General features: G+C 37.9%; 1 protein-coding gene across 31 annotated transcripts in view; it reads right to left on the bottom strand.

The window, feature by feature from the left end:
* The window catches only part of RUFY3 (RUN and FYVE domain containing 3), a 153,658-nt gene that overhangs the window by 18,947 nt on the left and 112,728 nt on the right, over positions 1-21,983 (bottom strand). For 29 of the 31 annotated variants that reach the window (XR_014081398.1, XR_014081408.1, XR_014081419.1 and 26 more), the window contains 10 exons: positions 21,397-21,514; positions 20,471-20,572; positions 15,917-16,040; positions 14,820-14,881; positions 13,546-13,611; positions 11,581-11,650; positions 7,590-7,682; positions 5,818-5,901; positions 3,384-3,551; positions 2,574-2,671 (listed from right to left, as the gene is read on the bottom strand). Coding sequence is in view for 25 of the 31 variants with exons in the window: in XM_081587280.1 (XP_081443406.1) it covers positions 2,574-2,671; positions 3,384-3,551; positions 5,818-5,901; positions 7,590-7,682; positions 11,581-11,650; positions 13,546-13,611; positions 14,820-14,881; positions 15,917-16,040; positions 20,471-20,572; positions 21,397-21,514 (985 nt within the window). In the remaining 6 variants the exon portion in view is untranslated. Of the gene's footprint in view, positions 1-406; positions 735-2,573; positions 2,672-3,383; positions 3,552-5,817; positions 5,902-7,589; positions 7,683-11,580; positions 11,651-13,545; positions 13,612-14,819; positions 14,882-15,916; positions 16,041-20,470; positions 20,573-21,396; positions 21,515-21,983 lie in introns of those variants that run through there. The other 2 variants (XM_081587429.1, XM_081587433.1) reach the window with 1 other exon arrangement.

Genomic DNA, 21,983 nt, shown 5'->3' on the forward strand with positions numbered 1-21,983 from the left:
TAAATTTATCCCTATGACTTTAAAGAAATGGAAGGATGCTGTTTTTTACCCCCTGAAGTCACTAAGGCAAAAAAGTTGCAAGCAATCTTGGTTATGGAGAAGAGGACTGTAGTGAAATACTAAGTACTTATCCTTGGCTTGGGGATTAAACCTAGATAACCAAAGTGAAAAGGGGTCACGGCCTAAGAGACACAGAACTACTTTAGGAGAGTCCAAAACCGTGTGGTCATCACCTCTAGTTCATTACATCGCAACGGCAGAACAGGCTCACTGACACAGACATTGTACCTAGAAACTGGTATTATTGGGGACTGGGTTGTAAAGGCATCAATCATGTATGTACAGAGCTTCCATTCCCTAGGATTTTTTTTTTTATGGGATGTTTATATATTGGTCAACTCAGAAGTAATTTCTCAAAGTTTATTTGGTATTTAATTAAGAACTTATACTAAATTTGCTACCTTTGGGGAGAAAATAAAGAAGAAGGAAAAAACACAGCCTATATATCAAACTGTTTTTTTTTTAAAGTCCAGCAAATTCAAAGTCAATTTTTGGTGACATTTTATATAGAATCAGAGCGTAAATGCAATAGCTTGCAGATTTCTTCCTTTTACAATTAAGTCGTGATATCCAACTTGTGAGGTGACCAGCTGTAAAATGTCTAATGATGTTTTGGGATCAGTTTATTTGCTGCACTATTTAAGGTCTTTGCCTGTTTCACCAAATCCTTTTCACTATATTAATACAAATAGAAATAAAAATGGAGTGAAAGGAGAATGAGAAAATGAATAAATAGGAAAGACAAAAACAGCAAGAGAATAAGTCAGCTTAATACCTGAAGAGATAAGTCATTATTTCAGTTCTGTCTGCTTTAAATACCAAACCAAAAATCCACTGAAAAATATTCTGACACATTTCAAAAACACAATTTACGAACACTAATATTGATTTGTTCAATCATAAGCATACAACTTTTATGAGCAAGTACCTAGATAACTTTTGAGATAGACTGATAACTTTTTCATTTACAATCAGCCAAGCCAGAGGTTTCAAGCTTATTTATTAATTTACAATTAACTTCTGAGTCAACAATAATATGCAGTGCTGTTCAGGACCTACCCTGGTCAAGAACCAATTGAATAAAAGTCATCCATTCACCCATTCATTCACATGTCTACTCGATGAATGCTTTGGACACTTGGCACTGTGATAGATCCAACAAGGGAACCTAAAGGGTACAGTTAACTAGCTTCAAGGAACTCACATTCTCATCAGAAGATAAGATACATATATAAATGTTTATAAGGTAAGACAGGAAGTGAGAAGTGCTATGAGCAGTATGGCTCAGTATAGATATAAGGCTATAGGCATTCCAACAAGGACAAACTGGCAGTTTATTTTTGCTGGAAGAAGTATCAGAGGAAGCTTTGGATAAGGGGCATTTTAGCCCGAACATAAAAAACGTATCTGAAGAATAAGGGAGTGAAAAGAGGAAGGACATTTCTATTTGATGAAACCATTAGAAAAGACAGTCAATTTGAAAGGAAATCAACCCTGAATATTCATTGAAAGGACTGATGCTGAAGCTGAAGTTCCAATACTTTGGCCACCTGATGTGAAGAGCCAACTCATTGGAAAAGACTCTGATGCTAGGAAAGATTGAAGGCAGGAGGAGAAGGGGACGACAGAGGGTGAGACGGTTGGATGGCATCACCGATTCAAAGGACATGAGTTTGGGCAAACTCCGGGAGGTAGTGAAGGACAGGGAAGCCTGGCATGCTGCAGTCCACGGGGTTACAAAGAGTTGGACACAACTTAATGACTGAACAACAACAACAACAATTAGGAAAGACATGGATGGGGAAAGTGGGAAGCGTGTCCAGGGGCCAGTTAGTAGTGTAGTTTTGCTCAAGTGCAAGAAGGGTGATCAGTGGGTGTTACAGATAGCAAAGTTTTCATGACCATGGGTACTGTGGCTCATTTAATCTTGATGCCTTAGCCATTTCTCCTGGCAGCTGAGTCACTAGCAAGAATGTGGTGATTTCAGACAGAAAGACAAAAGAATAGCATAGGAAGATCTACTTTGGGCAGACTGAAATGTAGGTACTAGTGGGAAATAGCTGGTCAGGGGATAAAAATACAGAAGGAAGATAGAGCTGGAGACCAACAGATCTAAGCATTGTGGGCAGGAGGTGACAGCGGAAGCTACAGAACTGTTGAGGAGAAAGCAGAGAGAATAGGGAGATGAAAAAGGATGGAGAGAGGCTCATAGTTCCCCTCCATCACCTAGAACTCAAGTCTTCAGAGACTTCAGTAATAAACAGTAACAGAATCACACACAGATTTAAAAGTCCTTTCATCCTTGTACGTATCCCTCTTCTAACACATGACACTGAAACGGTTTTTAGTCACATCTTAAAAAACAACATTTAATTGGCTTTCTTTCTACTAACATGCCTGGTGTTAAGCTGGGTGATTTCCACGTACTCTCTGTTTGTCAAATCCACAGCATGTTCTCTTCACTTCCAGGACTGAATGCCCTAAGTGTTTCACTAGAGAAACAGCAATTTTACCTTTGTTCCAGTTGTTTAATGGTAGCAGCCATCTGATTAGTCTTCTCTTCTAAGCGACTGTTCAGTTCACTTTTCTGTTTTACTCCCAAGTCCGAACTCTGTTACAGAAAAGAATTATGAGTGATGTTTACATTTATATAGAACGTAAAATCCTGAAACAAGTCACACGTGCCTTTTGAACCGAATGATAAATGGGAAGCAAAGAAATAGAAATGCTTATATATCAACATTTGTCTATCAGTTAATTCCCAAACAGAGAAAAGTGAGAAGCAACATTTAATATTAGTGTTGTTATCTGCAGTTTTGCCTCAAAAATCAACATCAGAAAGTACATCAATTTATCTATATAACTCAGCTGGTAGGTCAGACTTGAGAGTAGATGTGACAATGTGAAAAGCAGCTGTGACTTTCCAGAATAAGCATACAGGATCCTATGATGGTCTGATTCCTAAAGTGGTTTATTGGCAGCTAGGGCTTCCCTGGCAGCTTAGATGGTAAAGCACCTGCCTGTAATGCAGGAGACCCAGGTTCAGTCCCTGGGTTGGGAAGATCCCCTGGAGAAGGAAATGGCAACCCACTTCAGTATTCTTGCCTGGAGAATTCCATGGACAGAGGAGCCTGGCGGGCTACAGTCCATGGAGTCAGAAAGAGTCGGACACGACTGAGTGACTAACACTTTCACTTTTTAGCCTCAAAGTGACACCACTCTTTCTTCGTGTATTTAAAGTGCGATTCTAGAGAAGAAGAGGGACAGAGGGAAGCCCTGGGATTTTAGGGAGCCAGTGAGCCCATTCCTCCTACTTTCCATACCTGCAGCTTGAAGGCAAGTTCATGCTTAAGAGCCCTGAGATCGTCCAGCTGCTGCCGCAGAGACACCAGGGCGTCCTGCTTCTCACAGACGTCCTTCTCCAGCATCTTCATAGCCAATTCCATCTCCTGTCTCATGCTGATCTGAATCTCCAGTTCTTTTTCAACATCCTGCCCCCAGAGGGAAACAAATTACTTATTCTCTCTTTCCTCAACTATGTGCAAACTACAAAATTCTGTGGGAAAAGGCAGGCCAAAACTCTCAGGTCTGAAGTCCGGCAAAACAGATGTAAACTATCATTCAATACAGAGACATTAACACTAAGAATAATAGTAACTAGGATAATTATAGTAATATTTACTGAATAATTTACAAATCTGAAAAATATGGTAGGCCAAAGGTAGAACTATCTAATATGCCTAAAATACACCCATACTTGAGGAACATCATTAGATATTAAAACAAACAACTGTGTCATGTCCTGTTATAAAAATACGAAGTATTACGTAGCCAGCACAAAATTAAGCATCTGGAATTCTCTTTAGTTCGGAGGTTGTTGACATTTTCAAGATCCCAAGGAACCAAAAAGATACTTTGGGTCCTCAAGGTAACATCTCAGTTACTGGGAACTGTCAATATGGCTGAGTTTTTTTTTTTTAATTTTATATTGGAGCATAGTTGGTTAACAATGTGTTAGTTTCAGGTGTACAGCAAAGTGACTCAGTTATACATGTACATGGATCTATTCTTTTTCAAATTCTTTTTCCATTTTTACAGATTAAGCAGCATTTCCTGTGTTTTATAGTAGGTCCTTGTTGGTTACCTATTTTAAATATAGCAGCTAACTCAAATTTAACAATAGGCTGAACACAGAGCTTTGTATTTAATCACCGATACACTGCTTTTTGTATATATGCTCTAATTGAGAAAGGAGGTCAGTATGGCTGGATGAATAAAAAGAGAAGACTTCATGAAACTAAGAAAAATGAATTCAACATCCAATGACTATTAGAATGAAAATGTAGGTGATATACAGGTCCCTAAAAGTACACACAGCAATCTGGACTTGACGCTAAGTGGGATCTAGTTCAGTGTCCTGACAAGGAAAGTGATGCAATAAATTTGTGCTCATTTACTTCTGTCATCTTGAAACTTAAAAAATACACATGAAAAAGATGCATGTATGTTTATATGAAGTTCTCAGCATAAAACAAAGTCAAATAAACCTTGGTTATTATTATTAAAATAAATAAATACAGTGGCTAACTGAACTTTTATATTCACTTAACGTGAGGCCTGCTTTTGTTTCAACCATTATTACTGCAGTGTTATTTGGATGGTCACAGATACAAAGACCTGAGGTTCTGCTGCATTCACACTGTGCCCAGGGCACATCTAGAACCTTGCCAGCTTGCTTGGTCTTTTTCTCTGTTAACAAACATTTATCATAATGTGGTATGGGAAAGTGGAAAATTTTTTGTATGATTTTTTCATTTGCTCCTTAACTGAGGCACTCCTCTGTACATGGTGAATGTGACAGAAAGCAACTCAAACCGTTTCTTAAAACACTGACATACATTATTTCTAGGACCTTCCTTATGGAAAGTATTTTGAGACTGAATCTACAAACATATAGAAGGAAAATGATAATTATATCAAGGATGTTAAAATAACATTGCTAGAGTAACATTAGCAAGAATACTGGAGTGGGTTGCCATTTCCTTCTCCAGGGGATCTTCCTAACCCAGGGATCGAACTCACGTCTCCTGCATTGGCAGGTGGATTCTTTACTACTGAGCCACCTGGGAAGACACAGGTTTATTATTATACTAATATTTGGATAAAATCTATTGCAGAAGTATTTCAGTCCTTATTATACATTCTTATATATGTATATATATTAATTTCTATGAATATCTTAAGACTAATACTGATGTCAAATTTTTCTACTTATGTATAGAAACACGAATAAATCCAGAAATAACAACTAAAAGTAAAAGAGGACAAGTCTACGTTGATGACTGTTAGTAAGGAGAAGAGGAGCTGACCTATCCGAGGAGACATGTCTTTGCAGGGGTGAGGACTGAGGTAGTAAGAGAGATCATAGTGTTTTAAAAGTAGGTTCTGTATACCTAGCGTTTGTGCAACACAAACTATAAAAGCAAAAATAAATTAAAAATGAAGATTGGCAAAATTCCATTGAATTCCATTCCATTCCATTCTTGGCAAAATTCCAAAATTCTGTTGAGAATACTCAGAAAAAGGACTGAGGAAACACTGTAGGGAATATGGGTTAAAAGAATGAGAAAAAAATTCACAGGATCTGTAAAATTTGTTAGACCACTACTGATATTCACTTGATCTATGAGATAAAATCCCTAAATGGGGGTGTTTTAAAATGTTGCTGAACTATGAGGACATAAAAGCAAAGTTTACCAGTCGTAGTTGTGTCTCTTCCTTTAAGTGCTTCCTGGCTTCACTCAGTGCTTGCCCTTCTGAAGTTCGGTCTGGCTTAGGACCCTTGAAAAAATAAGTAAAATATAGTACATATCTGAGGATTTAAAGAACCCAACAGTTATTGGACACTAGCACTGCTATTCAGTCAGGAAAATGATCACACCAAAGCATACACGACAATGAACGAAGACAACAAAGAAACTGCAGAGGTTCCATAAATATTCTAAGCTGAACTGGGAATTTTTTGCCATTTTGTTTCAAGTCCTTGCAGCTTACCAAACCAAGTGGTAGAAGTCTTAAAATATCAGCCTCTAAGAAACAAAATAGCATTCACTGTAAACTATAAATTGGGCCAAAGTCTCAAACAGTTATACAGTCCTTCTCCAAAGATCTCACATCTGGTATCTCCACCCAGACAGAGAGATAAGAGTGAAAAATGAAGGAAAGTGAAAGTCACTCAGTCCTGTCTGACTCTTTGCGACCCCATGGACTATACGGTCTACGGAATTCTCCAGGCTAGAATACTGGAGTGGGTAGCTGTTCCCTTCTCCAAGGTATCTTCCCAACCCAGGGATCGAACTCAGGTATCCTGCACTGCAGGCAGATTCTTTAGCAGCTGAGCCACCAGGGAAATGAATGGTTCATCAGAAAATTCTGAGCAGTCACAGTTGTTTTGTTTTGTTTTACAAAATCCATGCATTAAAGTCAAACTTTCTCTGGTGGCTCAGATGGTAAAGCATCTGCCTATAATGCGGGTAGACCTGGGTTAATCTCTGGGTCAGGAAGATCCTCTGGAGAAGGAAATGGCAACCCACTCCTGTATTCTTGCCTGGAAAATCCCATGGACAGAGGAGCCTGTCAGGCTACAGTCCATGGGGTCGCAAAGAGTCGGACATGACTGAGCAACTTCACTTTCTTTTTATTCATATTGGTCCCCACTCAGAGCCTAGGTACTTACTCTTCAAGAACAATTTTAAAAACTGGATTTCTGGATTCCTAGGTCACAGTAGTTTAGAAACATGAGGCTAAGGAGTAGGGAGACATTTCCAGAAAGAGTAATGCTAACAGCAGTAAGAAGTAAAAGATGCCAGTGAAATAAAAGGCAAAAAATAAAAGAATCTAGGAATATTTTAAGTATAGGTTCTAGAAGCTCTATCAGTTTCAAGAGCCCCCTTGAGCAGCACCATTATAAAGTAGTACAGAATCGCCTACGTTGATAACTATGATCTTCAGTCACCATAAAGGGCTACATGGAGTACATTAGATCCTCTACTTAAGAAGACTTAGAATTGTGTAATATAGAAAAGGTTTGCAAAATATGTTGAGTCATATATAAAAGGGACTGAGTTATCTAGAAAATTCATTTATATGGGAACTCTTTCTCAGTGATATCAGAGATATGCTTCTTATAAAACAGTACCATTATTTCTAAAAATAGTACAAATCATTATATAAAAATGTATATAATGTATATAAAATGTAATAACGTATACATAAAAAAAGACATTGAATTAGACTGCTTCTTGAAGTCTCTAAACAGATGTACATGGTGGTGAAGCCAAGGAGTGTGAATAGGAGGGGGGCATCAACCTCCCATAACCTTCATCATTCAAGCAATTTTGCACTGAGTCTCAGGGAAAACAGCTAACATACTTAACATATGCAAATGCTCGCTGCTTCCAAGCAGTCCTCTGGAGGGTGCCACCCCAGCCACCCCCGCCCCCACTGCTAACACAGCGACATGCTCTCACCTTCCGATTAGATTCCAATATGTAGGAGCTTTCCTCTTTAACTCGTTCCATTTCTTCTTGCAAGGTGATAATTCTGTTGTTTGCAACTGCAAGCTGTGGATAAAATTTTGAATTGATCTTTCTTTTATTAAACACAGAATAAGATAATTCATGATCTGCAAGGACATGATTTTCAGGCTTAGGTATTCTAGAAGGAAAGAAAACTATCTATAACCCCACAAAAACTTAGGAGAGCTATCTTGAAAGATACATATCTTCTATTACTGCTTTTTGTGTAAAAACTTTTTTTCAGTACCAAAATGTTAAGTTATGATCATTTACCTCAAGGGTGTTCCCATGGATAACTCATAATTATATTTAGCTATGAAACCTATTTCTAAAATGTTTAAGAGGTCACCTCATGTTTTGGGACCCATCTTACACACCCTCCTTAAGACCTGTTCTAGGGACTTCCCTGGCGGTCCTGTGGAGTTAAGGCTCTCTTCCCTTTCAATGCAGGGGTGGGCGGGTTTGATCCCTGGTCAGGGAACTAAGAGCCTAAATGCCCTGTGGCATGGCCAAAAATTTTTTAAAAGAAAGAAAAAAATAAAGACAAAAAAACCAAAGTTCTTACTCAAAAAGATGCCATTAAACATCAAAGAGATTTTCTGTTTCTTTTCAGTGTCTAAAGACACGGTAATGTTATTGGCAGTGTGTCTCTAGGGGAAATGTTTATAACCCCGCCCCAAGGGAGGGAAGAAGACAGTGGAAACACTCTCCTTCTCTGTAGGTGTGGAGCTTAGTTCCTGAGACAATGGCGAGGGGCCTGAAGGAGGCTGGGAAAGGAACTGAGCAGCTCCTTTCAGCCATGCTGGTCTCCCTTTTTGTCATCTCTGCTTGGCTCCTGTTCTACTGTGTAAGTACAGCAGCCAGGCTCTGGTGAGCTTTCTAGAGGTGGGTCTGACAGCCCATTTCTCTCTCTGCTCCGTGGGCCTAAAACGTGTAAAGAAGTGACTCTGGGCAAGCAGGTTGGCTCTCTTGATCCAAGCGCACCTCAGATGGCTTCTTCGAAGGTCTCATCGTCAAAGAAACATTAGGAATGACGACTGAAGATCCAAGTGGACTTTCTAAGTCAGCTTTACCAACACAAAGTGGGTATTTACTTATCCTCATCTGCTCAGTTCTTTTCATTTTGTCCTGTGTGCTAAGTCGCTTCAGTTGTGTCCGACTCTTTGTGACCTTATGCACTGTAACCTGCCAGGCTCCTCTGTCCGTGGGATTTTCAAGGTAAGAATAACTGGAGTGGGTAGCCATTTCCTCCTCCAGGGGATCTTCTCAACCCAGGGAATGAACTGTGTTTCTTATGTCTCCTGTATCGGCAGGCAGGTTCTTTACCACTAGTGCCACCTTTGTCCTACTAGTTCAGATTTCAGGAGGGAAAAGAGGTCTTTCTAGGTTTAGTGTTTTTTTTAACTGGTCCCTTTAAATCCAAAATAGATGGAAATGAGAGAGGCAAGACCTTATTAGCCTTATTTATTATTTATAAAGTCTACACACAGTGCTTGCCTATAATTAATATTGCTGGTAAAATAAATTTAGGCCAGTCAGTGCCTGACTTAGGAAATAAAATTAACGATTTTATTTACTGAGTGCATATGATGGATGTGTCAGGCACTGATCTAGAGAAGTGTTAGTTGCTCAGTCGTGTCTGACTTTGCAACCCCATGGACTGAGCCCATCAGGCATCTCTAAGCCACCAGGGAAGCCCCAAGAATACTGGAGTCTGTGGCCATTCCCTTCTCCAGTGGACCTTCCTGGTCCAAGGATCGAACCTAGGTCTTCCTGCATTGCAGGCAGATTCTTTACCATCTGAGCCATCAGGGAAGCCCACTATCTAGGCCCTTATGTATTAACATCATTTAATGCACACAAAAACTTTATTATCATTCTTGGTCCCATTTTGCAGATAAGTAAACCAAAGAACAGAAGCTTAAGTAACTGGCCCCAGATCAGAGAGCAACCAAGCACCAGATCAGGGACAGGAACCCAAACAGCCTAGCTGCGGAGAGCATGCTTAACTGCTATGCTATATCGCCCCAATATACCAGCAGTAGAATCACAGTAGAAAATTTCTGTGCAGAATGTTTCGAAAGCCTTGTGGGATAAAATTCTAAGGATCGTATCCATAAATTAAAGTTGTAATATAATTTAAGAATCTATGTCCAAACATAAGGTCCACAGAACTGAGCAATAAGGGGGTGTTTTAACGTCATAACAGTGAAAATGTTAGTTCTGAAAAAAATCTGATTAGATGGCATTTCTTAACTAGTGCTTTAACTTGCTTTTCTATTTTTACTTTAGTTATTTATTTATTGGCCATGCCGCACAGCATGTGGAATCTTAGTTTCCCAACCAGGGATTGAACCCACATACTCTGCAGTAACTCGGGAGTCTTAACCACTGGACCACTAGGGAAGTCCCTAAGTTGTTTTTTTAAGAACAAATTCTTTTTTGAAGTATAGCTGATTTACAACATTATATTGGTTTCAGGTGGATAACATGGTGATTCAATATTTTTATAGGTTATATTTTTGTATATACAATAGATTATATACTTTTATATATTATAACCTTAAAATTATAAAATATTGGCTATATTCCCTTTGAAAGTGAAAGTTAGTTGCACAGTTGTGTCTGACTCTTTGTGATACCGTGGACTGTTGCTGGCCCAGCTCCTCTGTCTACAGAATTCTCCAGGCAAGAGTACTGGAGTGGGTTACCATTTCCTTCTCCAGGGGATCTTCCTGACCCAGGAATCGAAACCGGGTCTCCTGCGTTGCAGGCAGATTCTTTACCAACTGAGCCACTAGGGGAGCCATATTCCCTTTACTATATAATATATCCTTGTAGTTTATTTATTTTATACATAATAGTTGTACCTCTTAATTTTCTACCCCTACTTTGCCCTCTCCCCACTGTTTACCACTAGCAAGTTCTTTATTATCTCTGAGTCTGTTCTGTTCTGTTTTATATTCATTTTTTGACTTATGTTTTAGATTCTACATTCCACATTTAGATAACATACAGTATTTGTCTTTCTCATACTTATTTTACTAAGCATAATAGCCTCCAAGTCCATCTATGTCACTGTATTTAACCAACTTTATTTCACTATATGTAATAGGATAGTTATAATTTGAAAAAGAGAAGATAAAGTCTTTGTCATCTGAAAAATTTTATTTAAGGTTTCTCATAGAAACATCTAATGCTATTGAAGAAAAAAACATATCATTGGTAAGCTAGGGAAAAAACATTAATCAGAAGTAAACTATGACATTATATTTTAATTCTTATTTTAGGGACTTTTCTAAAAGTTTTCACTTGCATATTCTTATCTGATCTTCAGGGTAATTGTGAGGTTAAAAGGGGAAACACTCTACTTTGCCAGAGAAGGAACTGGGTCTCTTGAAGGTCAAGTGACTTACTTGCTCAGGAGCACATGACATGTTAAAGCATGACATGTGAGCAGGAATTACTGGTCTTCTGACCAGTGTTCTTTATGTTATCTACCTCATCACCCTATCACCCCAGGGAGAAAATAAAACCTGTGAAGGGGGGAACTTGCCAATCCAGCACACATAAATCAACGCCTGGCAGATGTGAGTCTTTGTCTAGCTCTGGCACATACATAGTACCCGAAATGTTCAATAAATAAATAAATAATGAACACATTATCTTACTAAACATTAACTCTAGGCTAGACCAGACAAACATTCACACAAGAAAGCAAAATATTTGATCAACCCAGGTTCTAACCCTACATAGTCCAACTAGATAACTGAGATCCCTGAGATAAGCCAGCTGGCCACTCTTGGTCAGAACAAGGAGTCCTAGGGTAGATATTATCTGAAAAACCAAGTCCTATATTTCTAAGGCTCCAGAGAAACTATTTTCCACTAATGCACTTTACTAAATTCTATTAAGTCAATCGAACAATTTCTATAACACTTACCTCCTCTGTCAGTTTAGTGTTGGATTTTTCTAATGCATCCACTTTTGCCTGAAGGTTGTTTACAGTAGCACTATGAGGAGAAGAAAAAAATTAACAGTCTCTTTTGAGATGCAAAACAATATCGTATACTTTCTTTTAAAATACCCAGCATACTTATCATTCATTGTTTACTGTCTACAATTCTCCATAGGCTTACAGGCTCTAAGACAGCTTACAAGGTGATGGGTGTCTTACCCGCTACATTCTTGGCACTAAAGTTTGTCGGTTTTTTTCCCTTGGAAGAAAAAGTACTGTTTATTCAGATCTTGTTCATATTAACCATCCAGCCAAAGTACTTGGGCCCTGAGAGGTTACTTCTCTGTCAGTGAGTCAATTAGGGCTTACTCTCAGTCTATAAATAGCCTCATCCCCCAGATCAAAATGAACACACCCAAAGGCTTTTTGTGGGGGTCATGGGGCATGTGGGGTCTCAGTTCGCCAACCAGGGATTGAACCCTCGACCCCTGCGATGGAAGCACAGAGTCTTAACCACTGGATGGCCAGGGAAATTCCTTAGCAAGCATTTGTTGATGAAATTAAAAAGTTCATGCACTACACTGTACTTCAAGGTTTACTTATTTAATACTAATAGGCTACATGAATTATGATGTGCTTGACACACACCAAGCACTTTTCTAAATGCTTTTACTTGCACTATTTCATTTACTCCTTTCAACAACCCCATGTGCTAGGCACCTCCAACTATAGATAAAGAAACAGAAGCACTGAAAGAATAAATCATACTGTCATATTTATAATTCAGGGGCTTCCTTGGTAGCTCAGCTGGTAAAGAATCTGCCTGCACTGCAGGAGACTCTGGTTCGATTCCTAGGTCGGGAAGAGAGAAGGAATACTCCAGTATTCTTGGGCTTCCCTGGTGGTTCAGATGGTAAGGAATCCACCTGCAATGCTGGAGACCTGGGTTTGATCCCTGGGTTGGGAAGATCCCCTGGAGGAGGGGGTGGCAAGCCACTCCAGTATTCTTGCCTGGAGAACCGCCATGGACAGAAGAGCCTGATGGGCTACAGTCCATGAGGCTGTAGAGTTGGACACGACTCTACAAAGAGTTGGACATGACTGAGTGACTAAGCACAGCACAGCACATTCATTGTCAACTGTAACCGTATCTTTGCTAAGCTAACATCTCCACAGTTCACTGTTAGTTCATTATTAGTACTTGGTCTCCAGACAAAATGTACTTAAATTGTTTTTGAGTTTTTCTAGATGGAACCAAGACTATAATTTATACTGATACTGGTATAATCACATTTTAGGTCTTACTTAAATTAAAATGATTATCTTTCATAAGAGAACTATAAATAAGATAATTAAATGGATATATTAATTCTTCTGAATTATTCAACAGTTTTTAGACCATCAATGTACTTGAGAATACCAATAAATTTTGGACAGCTCTCCTCAGGAGAAGAGAGATTATTTTATGTTCTGGTCATGAAAAATACTTGGTGAGTACTTGGTAAATTAATGGTAGTGATGGTGAAAAGAGGGTAAATTAATACTATTGATCCACTATATGAAAAATGTAAGGGACCAATGAGATATCATTAACCTAAAGGTACTACAGCGGTGAGTGCTTCACCTAAGACATAGTCTTGAAATGCATGACTGCATCTGCTTAACCAAGACCTCCAATTTCAAGTGTCTATGGCACAAATTTAAGAGTTCCTCACTGAGTATGTTTATGTAATCACTAAAGCTCTAATTATATACTAATTTTATACTGCCTTTCATTAAAGCCCACCAAAACATGTAAACGCCACTAGAGCTGTGCTAGCAGTAATCCTATATATATATTTGTGGAGTATTGTCTGAATTTATCCTAACTGCTCATCATCAGTTTACCCTTCCCTTCCCTTCCCCCACATCAAAATCCCCAGCAAGTAATAGTATTTATTGATTCTTTACTTCAGGTGTCTGTTGAGTTCCTCCACATAGTTCTTCTGATCCAGAATTGCAGTAATCTGGCCATCTCTGAGGGGGAAAAAGATTAAAAAAAAATAGAGAAAAAGTAAATAACATTAGAAATACCAAGATGCCCTACCTCCAATATTTTCGTAAAACATAGGAAGGAAATTATGGCTCAGACACACCAAACAAGAAGACAGACTTGATTAGAACTTCCTCGACACAACAGACCTGGAGGTTTAAAACTGTGAAGACTTTCCCAGCATATTCATAAAGCCCTTCTTACGACTTACACACCTTAATAACTTAGGTTACAGGTATAACGTATAATCTATTAGAGGCATTTAAAGAAAAAAAATTATCTTGCAATTCAAAGATTTTTTTTTTTTCTGCTTTGCTAGTATTACTTATAAGAACAATTTTCCATTTGTCATAGGAATTGATTTAAGCTTATTTGGGTGAAATAATAATTGTTCTCAAAGGCAATATATTTGCCTTTAAATGCTATTTGGTTTCGCAATGAATAGTGTAAAGGGCTTTCACAAAGATCAAATATTTACTATTACATGAGAAAATTAAGCGTGGAAAAAGGAGGTTCACTTCTGGAAACAGCTAATCTAGAACAGACAAAAGTTAAACAGACAGACTTTTCAACTGAAAGAAAACTTCAAGGCCACATACCTCTAGGACTACTTAAAGAACAAGCAATATAATTTAGTTCAATGCTAAGGTTAAACACTTCAGGCAACTTTTATGCTTTCACCTACCACATTTATAAAGGGTCAAAGGTAAGCTTGTGATTGCTAATTTGCAAGGTACTATATGAATATTTTAAAAGGTTTCAACTTTAAAATCATTTTAGATTTACAGAAGTTGTAAAAGTAGTGCTGAGTTCCCCATATACTCTGCTCCCCGGAACACTGACATTTTACATAATCCCGTGATGCACATGTCAGAGGGCAAATTTTAAGCAAACTGAAAATGCAGTTCTTCTGGTCAAGAAGACCATGTTTTCAAACACTACTTTTGAGAGATGGAGCATTAGAGTCCCTTTATAAAACTTTTTATTTGCCCTCAACCACTTACCAGGAAAATCCACTGAACTAAAACCCCTTTTAGGGTTTAGTAGGCACAATAGATTTTTTTTTACTAGACTTCGAGATATATCATCAGAAATAATTTCAGCAAATCTGTTAAAGCAGTACTGCTGTAAACTTTAAATACTATCACATAACATCGAAGAAAAAAAGAAAACAAATTTTCTTTGCACATACCCTTCACTACCTTTACTGCTGTTCCCATCCTTGAGATACATTGAAAAATCTATGACGCCAACCTACAGAGAGAATTTTCAGAATTTAATATAAAATTAGGTACTTTTACCAAGCCATAACACATGAATTTGTGCAAACTCTGGGAGACGGTGAAAGACGGGGAGCCTGGCGTACTGTAGTCCACGGGGTTGCAAAGAGTCGGACACGACTTAGCAACTGAACAACAAACAGCAAACACAACGTCTCTTTCTAGGCACCTAAAAACAGTATTATAGTCATGAAAATTACTAGAAAATTTTAATAAAAAACTTAATGCTTTATTATAATCAAGAATTGACAAGGGTTATAAGACTCAAGATTAAGTCAGTAGGATATGACTAAGAAAGTCAACAGAATACTTAACATAAACTTAAGGTTTGGTTTGGCTTCCCTGGTGGCTCAGTCAGTCCAGAGTCCGCCGGCAATGCAGGAAACCTGGGTTCGCTCCCTGGGTCAGGAAGATCCCCTGGAGAAGGAAATGGCAACCCACTCCAGCATTCTTGCCTGGAGAATCCCGTGGACAGAGGAGCCTGACGGGCTACAGTCACTAAGTGGTGCCGACTCTTCTGTGACCCCATGAACTGAAACCCACCAGTTACAGTTACAGTTCCTGACCCAGGAATCGAATCCCACTCTCCTGCTTGGCAAGCAGGTTCTTTACCACTGAGCCACCTGGGAAGCCCAAATTTAAGGTTTATTGAATGTTAAATAAATAAATTCATTAAGGTTTAACGTTTTTTTCTCTTTTGCTTTTTTCAAATATTCTACTATTAAATTCCTGTGTATATATTTTGGTGTGTGTGTGTGTATGTTTGCCACTGAACCACATAGCTGTATATATATATTTTTTAACCTGTGCAAAATATTTTTAATGGGAATCACTGTTAAGACAAGAATTTGAAAAATATTCATTAATTGTTTATATTCACATCAAAATTAAAGAAAAAATTCTATTTATGACTCAGAATTTCCGCTAATTTGGTTGGTATAGTCTGATCAATCCAAATTCTGAGATAACTCAGAGTGACACACTAGGCCACCGAGTATCTCTCTCATACCTGAGAGTCCAAATCTTCTCCCTTCATGCAGAAATTGGCGTCAATGACATTCAGGCCCACCAACAGACCAGCAATTATAGCTCCTTCTTCTTCCATCATGAGGGCATTGGGTTCATAGAATTCACTGCAAGAGAAATCCATGGAATGCTCTATGTAATCAAACCTCAAGAATCCAGTGGTATAATCATGAGACAAGGAGTAAAGCATTTGTCTTGTGGTTAAGTATGGTCACCTATGATATTACTTGGATACTTTATTTTAGATAACAGGTACACGAACAGACTCTAGAAAATAGACAGTCCAGCTGAAAGAAAAGTGATCAGAACAGTGTTTTCACTGAAGTTGAGTATTCATGCTTTTCCCACATATTTATATTTGCAATGCACCAGGGGATAATTTTTCAATCTTTCATGCATCTAAAAAAACCTGTTAAGTTTGTATTTAAAAACTGCCTTTTTATTTGATCTGCTTTAGTTTTTATTTTATTAAACATACATATTTTAATTTTTATTTTATATTGAAGTATAGTTGATTTACAATATCATGTTATTCAGATATACAACAAAGTGATTTAGTAATACATATACATATATCCAATCTTTTTCAGATTCTTTTCCCTTATAGGTGATTAGCGAGTATTTAGTAGAGTTCCCTGTGCTATACATCAGGTCCATGTTATCTATTTTATATGTAATAGTGTGTATATGTCAATCCCAAACTCCTAATTATCCCTCCCCCCCTCGATCTGCTTTATTTTCAATTCTATTTAAGTATCACATTCCTTTAACATAGTGAATAAACATTTAAAAAATGTGAACTGTCAAACTAGTTACATTCTTTCACTTTTGGCTAATTAGCAGAAGTTGCCTAACAAGCATGCATAATAGGTTCAGGATGATTTAAAATGCTTGTTAACTTTTGTTTAATAAAATCAGTTTTCATTACTCCCCCCCCCCCAAAAAAAAAGGCAGCACAAAAAAAGAGGTAGAAACCCTGTAATTCTACCCTATCAATGACCTGTTAAGACCTTGATATATAATGTTTCAGATCATTTATGGAGACATATACTTATTTTTGAGGGATACAAAAAGTGCATTATACCATTAAAGTATCGTGAATTTCTTTTTGGCTTAACAATACTGTGAGTCTCTTTCTATTTCAATAGACAATTTTCTGCAGTTTCATTTATACTGGTTTTATATCATTCCACCGTATAACTGTAGTATAAGTATGTTTAGCAAAAACTCCCTTTTCCTTAGCCAACTCTTTCTAATCAACAGTTAGGCTAGTTTTGGCCTGTTCCCATGACTAATTCCACAGGCCAGGCATAATGTGCTAAAAATGACTTTGAAATAAAAAAGTAAAAGAGAAACAAAGTACTTGAATGATTCTGAATGGATAAAAATTCTAGAAAACCCCTGGATAATTAAATATTCTTTCATGATGTACCCAAATTATCAATACATAAAGATGAAATGACTTGAAATATTCATCTCAACCAATTTGACATCATAACTGAAAAATCACTGCAATCTACTTGTTTTCAACAAAGTCACTTGGGACTGACTGTTCATGGTCAACCTCAATGATTGGTAATAATACATTTCATTGACGGGAGTTTCTCTTTTCTTTTTGATTCTCTATTAAAAATATTAACAAATTGTAAAACACTTCAAAAGCAGAATATGAATAATCTGCAAATTACCATCTCTCTTGATAACTATACATGTATTAATAACCTGTGAAGGAAACTGAGAAGAATTGGAATGAACAAGGTTCTTTAACACTTTATTCTCTCCCCAAAACCATACAGTACACATTTTCCTTTGTCTGGCTTCCCTTGTGCTTTATAGGTGAGATTTGTACATATTGTTGTATGCAATCATAGTTCATTTGCTTCTAATGCTGGACAGTATTCCATGGTAGGAATAAGCTACAGAGGATCCATTTTATTTGCTCTTTCAGTTGTACAGTCTACAGTACTTTTATGAACGCTACTACATGTGGTTTTTGGTACACATACACATGCATTTCTCTTAAGACATACCCAGGATGTGAAAGTGCTGAGTCAAAGTGATTGAAAATGTTCTGTCTAGTTCATAAGACTGAACCTGTTTAACTCTGGTGCTCTGTGGATAAAGATCAAATTCTTTGGACCTCAGTTTGAATCAATAATTTTGATTCAAATAATTTTGATTGAAGACACTCCCCTGTATCCTCCCTGGTAGCTCAGTCAGTAAAGAATCTGCCTGCAGTGCAGGAGACCTGGGTTCGATCCCTGTGTTGGGAAGATCCTCTGGAGAAGGAAATGGCAACCCATTCCAGTATTCTTGCCTGGAAAATCCCATGGTCAGGGGAGCCAGGTGGGCTGCAGTTCATGGGGTCACAAAGAGGCAGGCACAATTGAGGGACTAACACTTTCTCACTTTCTTTCTACTCCCCTGTAGCTACCTACAACTTGAACACTAGACCCTACACCTCATCAAAGTTTGACCCTTGGAAAGTTGAGCCTTCTCTTTGAGGAAATAAATAAGCTTTCCTGAATGGTTCATGTTTCTCTTTCTCCTGATCTGCTTAATTTTCTTAGGCAAGGAAACAGCAATCAATAGCATATGCAGCTGCAGCAACATTAAAACAATGCTCCATATTAGGATCTGTAGTACACTTTCTTGTAGAAACTAGACTCTTGAAAATTCAATCACATCTTCAAATTCTGTTACTTGTTCTTATACTATTTCTCAGAGGCAATCTGCTATATTTGAATTTCTTTCAGTAAATATTAAAGTCCTATAAGGTACATAAAGACAAGTACACAAATCATACAATACGGCAGACTGTGTTTTCATAAAGAGAACATACCTATGTAACCACTACCATATTAAAAAATAGTATGATTATCAGAACCTCCAAAACCACCTTATGCTCCCTTCTACTCCTGATTCAGTACCCTCACCCCACCAATGGTAGCTCTTTCCTGACTTCTTCTATCATGAAAGGTAAGTTGTGTATGTTTCTGAACTTTATATAAATGGAATAATACACAGAATATTTCCCAATTATTTTCCATGTCTGGTTTCCAACAAAACCAGATTAATCCATATGGCTGTGTGTAGCTGCTATATGGTATTTCACTGTATGAGTACATAATAATTTACTTACCCATTCTACTGTGAATAGACACTCGGGGTCTATTATAAATATTTGGGGCTGGTACAAACATTGTAATAGATATGAACATTCCTGTTCATGTCTTTTGTTAAACATAACTATGCATTTTTTATTGGATTTAATAACTAGAAGTGGGATCCTTGGTCAGAAGGTATGCTTATGATCAGCTTTTATAGAGGATGGCAGTTTTTTTAAGTTTCTATATTAATTAACTCACCAGCAGAGTTACTATACATCTTCTCCAACACTTGGCATTATCTCCCTTTTTCACTTTTGCCATTCTGGTGGTTGTGTGAGGTTATCACACTCTTGTTTTAACTTGTATGTGCAAATGGCTAGTGAAGTTAGGTATCTTCTCATGTGTTTACTGATCATTTCAATTTCTTCTTTTGTGAAATGCTTGTCAAGTCCTTTACCATTTTTATATTTGCTCATCCTTTTTCTTTTTGGATCGAAGGACTGAGTTCTTTATATATCCTGAATATGCATCATTTGTTGAATATATGTGTTGCTGCTGCTGCTAAGTCGCTTCATTCGTGTCCGACTTTGTGCGACCCCATAGACGGCAGCCCACCAGGCTCCTCTGTCCCTGGGATTCTCCAGGGAAGAACACTGGAGTGGGTTGCCATTTCCTTCTCCAGTGCATGAAAGGGAAAAGTGAAAGTGAAGTCGCTCAGTCGTATCCAACTCCTAGCGACCTCATCGGCTGCAGCCTACCAGGCTCCTCTGTCCATGGGATTTTCCAGGCAAGAGTACTGGAGTGGGATGCCATTGCCTTCTCCGGAATATATGTATTACATATCACAAATATCTCCTTTAGAGTAATGAGTTGCCTTTCACTCTTAATCTCAAGAGTGTCTTTTGATAAACAGTTCTTCATTTTAAGGTAACCAATTTATTCTTTTTTTTTTCCCTTTATAGGTAGAACTTTTTGTGTCCTGTTTGAGAAATTGTGGTATACTTTATGTGTCTTCTAAAAGTTTTATTGTTTTCTCTTTCCCATCTGTACCTATGACCCAACTTGAAACTACTTTGTGTGCTGCACTGGAATTTAATGTTACCTGTCAACTTCTTGTCTTACAGAGCCTGAGTGTATGTGAAGGTGTCAAAGCCTTTCCTGTTTCTCTGAAGGTGTTAAGTTTTGACCTGTCCTGCAAAGGACCATACCTATGCCACAGTGACAGCGTGAACATGCTTAACAGAAAAGCATCTAATCTTAAGTATGTGTGTGTGTTTGATGTGGGAGAAGGCATTAGCTGAACTATGTAAAACTGTCTTGAATCAACTGTTTCTGATCCACAAAAATGATAAATTTATATGATTCAACCTAATACGATACAGAACCTACCGAGAAAAGGAGAAAGTTCAACAAGAAGATCTTCATACCTGAGAAGTTCCTTCTTATTGATCAAAGCTTTCATGTATTCGGAAAGTTTCTTTTGCATTAGTGCCAGACGAAGCCAGGCTCTTCCTCTGCCTACAGGTGTTCTACGAAAACACAGAAAAAAAAACTAGTAGAAGCAGCGATGGAGGCCACAGTGGTACAGGCTCATTTCCTCTTGCTAATGATCCCTCAGTACAGTGTGTGTAGGAGGCGCTCCTGACACACAGCCCCTCTGTCACCACATTCCCATGTGAGGGTTCTGTGAGGGCTGGTGGGGACCAGGGGTGTGCTGGGACAAATGCTCTTGTGAGGAATTAATTACTGAATGAGACTACAATTTGGAGACCTCTGGGAGGCCAAACTAAAAATGTTCCACCAGATTTGTTTTGGTAAATCCTAAGTTTAGTGTGGATCATGGAAGTGCCCAAATAACAGTAATGAGGACATAGGCCATTCAGACCTCTACCTGATTAGAATTAGACCGACCTAATTTGGGAAGGTAATCACCTACTCTTTTCCAAGCTTCAAGGCGAGTTATGGATATCAGTCAGTTCCTGCAGTTCACTTGACAACTGTTTTAATCTTGGTTCTCAAACTCCATAAGTCAAGTCTAACATGCTACCTCCCTAGATCTAATTTCTTGAGACTGACTAGCTGATACCTGCAAATGCTTTGAAAAAAATAAGAGAATGTTTGGTATTTTAACATGAAGACAACCTCTCTTAGATCAATAATAATTATCCCTCACACTTCTCAATATTCTACATTACCAGGGCCCTCCTAACAATGTCTATTCATAACAACATTATGCATTTTGGGTTGTTATGAAATACATTATTATGGTCATCATTGTCTTCAGTCTCACTCCTAAAGGAAGTAGTTGAGAAGAATGTTTTCCCTGACACACAGAATTCAATCTTAAACTTACTTAAGTCCTGGAAGATCTTTAACACTTGCTGTTATCTCTGCAGCTTCTGGAACAAGCTTTTCTACCAGTTCTAGAGGCCCCCAGAAGGATTTATTTTGTCCAAGAAAAGTTTTCTTAGCTAAGGTGATAAAAACAAAGCAGTAGTTTAATATTTTTTACATAAACATACTCTCAACACACACATACACACATACCCTACTAGCTATTCAGTGTGCTTTTCAGGGAATTAATCCCAGATTATCAGACAGTCTTAAAATTATTCACGCTTTCAGAATTGATAACATTTCATAAAAATAAAGAATTCCCTACTTCCCAAGACTCAGTTCTTCCTCTTTCAGGAGGCATTTATGGCCCACCTGTATATGAACAATAAAATATTTTAATAATATCGTGCTTTAAGCTGTGTGCATTAGTGAAGAAAACAGTCTAGTGGAAGAGAATATGTAACTCAGGAGCAGGTTATCAAAGATTGGGGAGGAAAAGAAGCAAAGGTGAATAACACCAGGTCCTGCCCTTGAAAGCTTATGGTTAAGTGGGAAAAGTATGGAAGCAAAAGTCAGGACATCAGAGTTCTAGCACTTGCTTTG

The sequence above is a fragment of the Giraffa tippelskirchi genome, chromosome 1 (genome assembly GCF_054371585.1).
Source record: "Giraffa tippelskirchi isolate mGirTip1 chromosome 1, T2T-mGirTip1v1.2.pri, whole genome shotgun sequence".
NCBI lineage: Eukaryota > Metazoa > Chordata > Mammalia > Artiodactyla > Giraffidae > Giraffa > Giraffa tippelskirchi.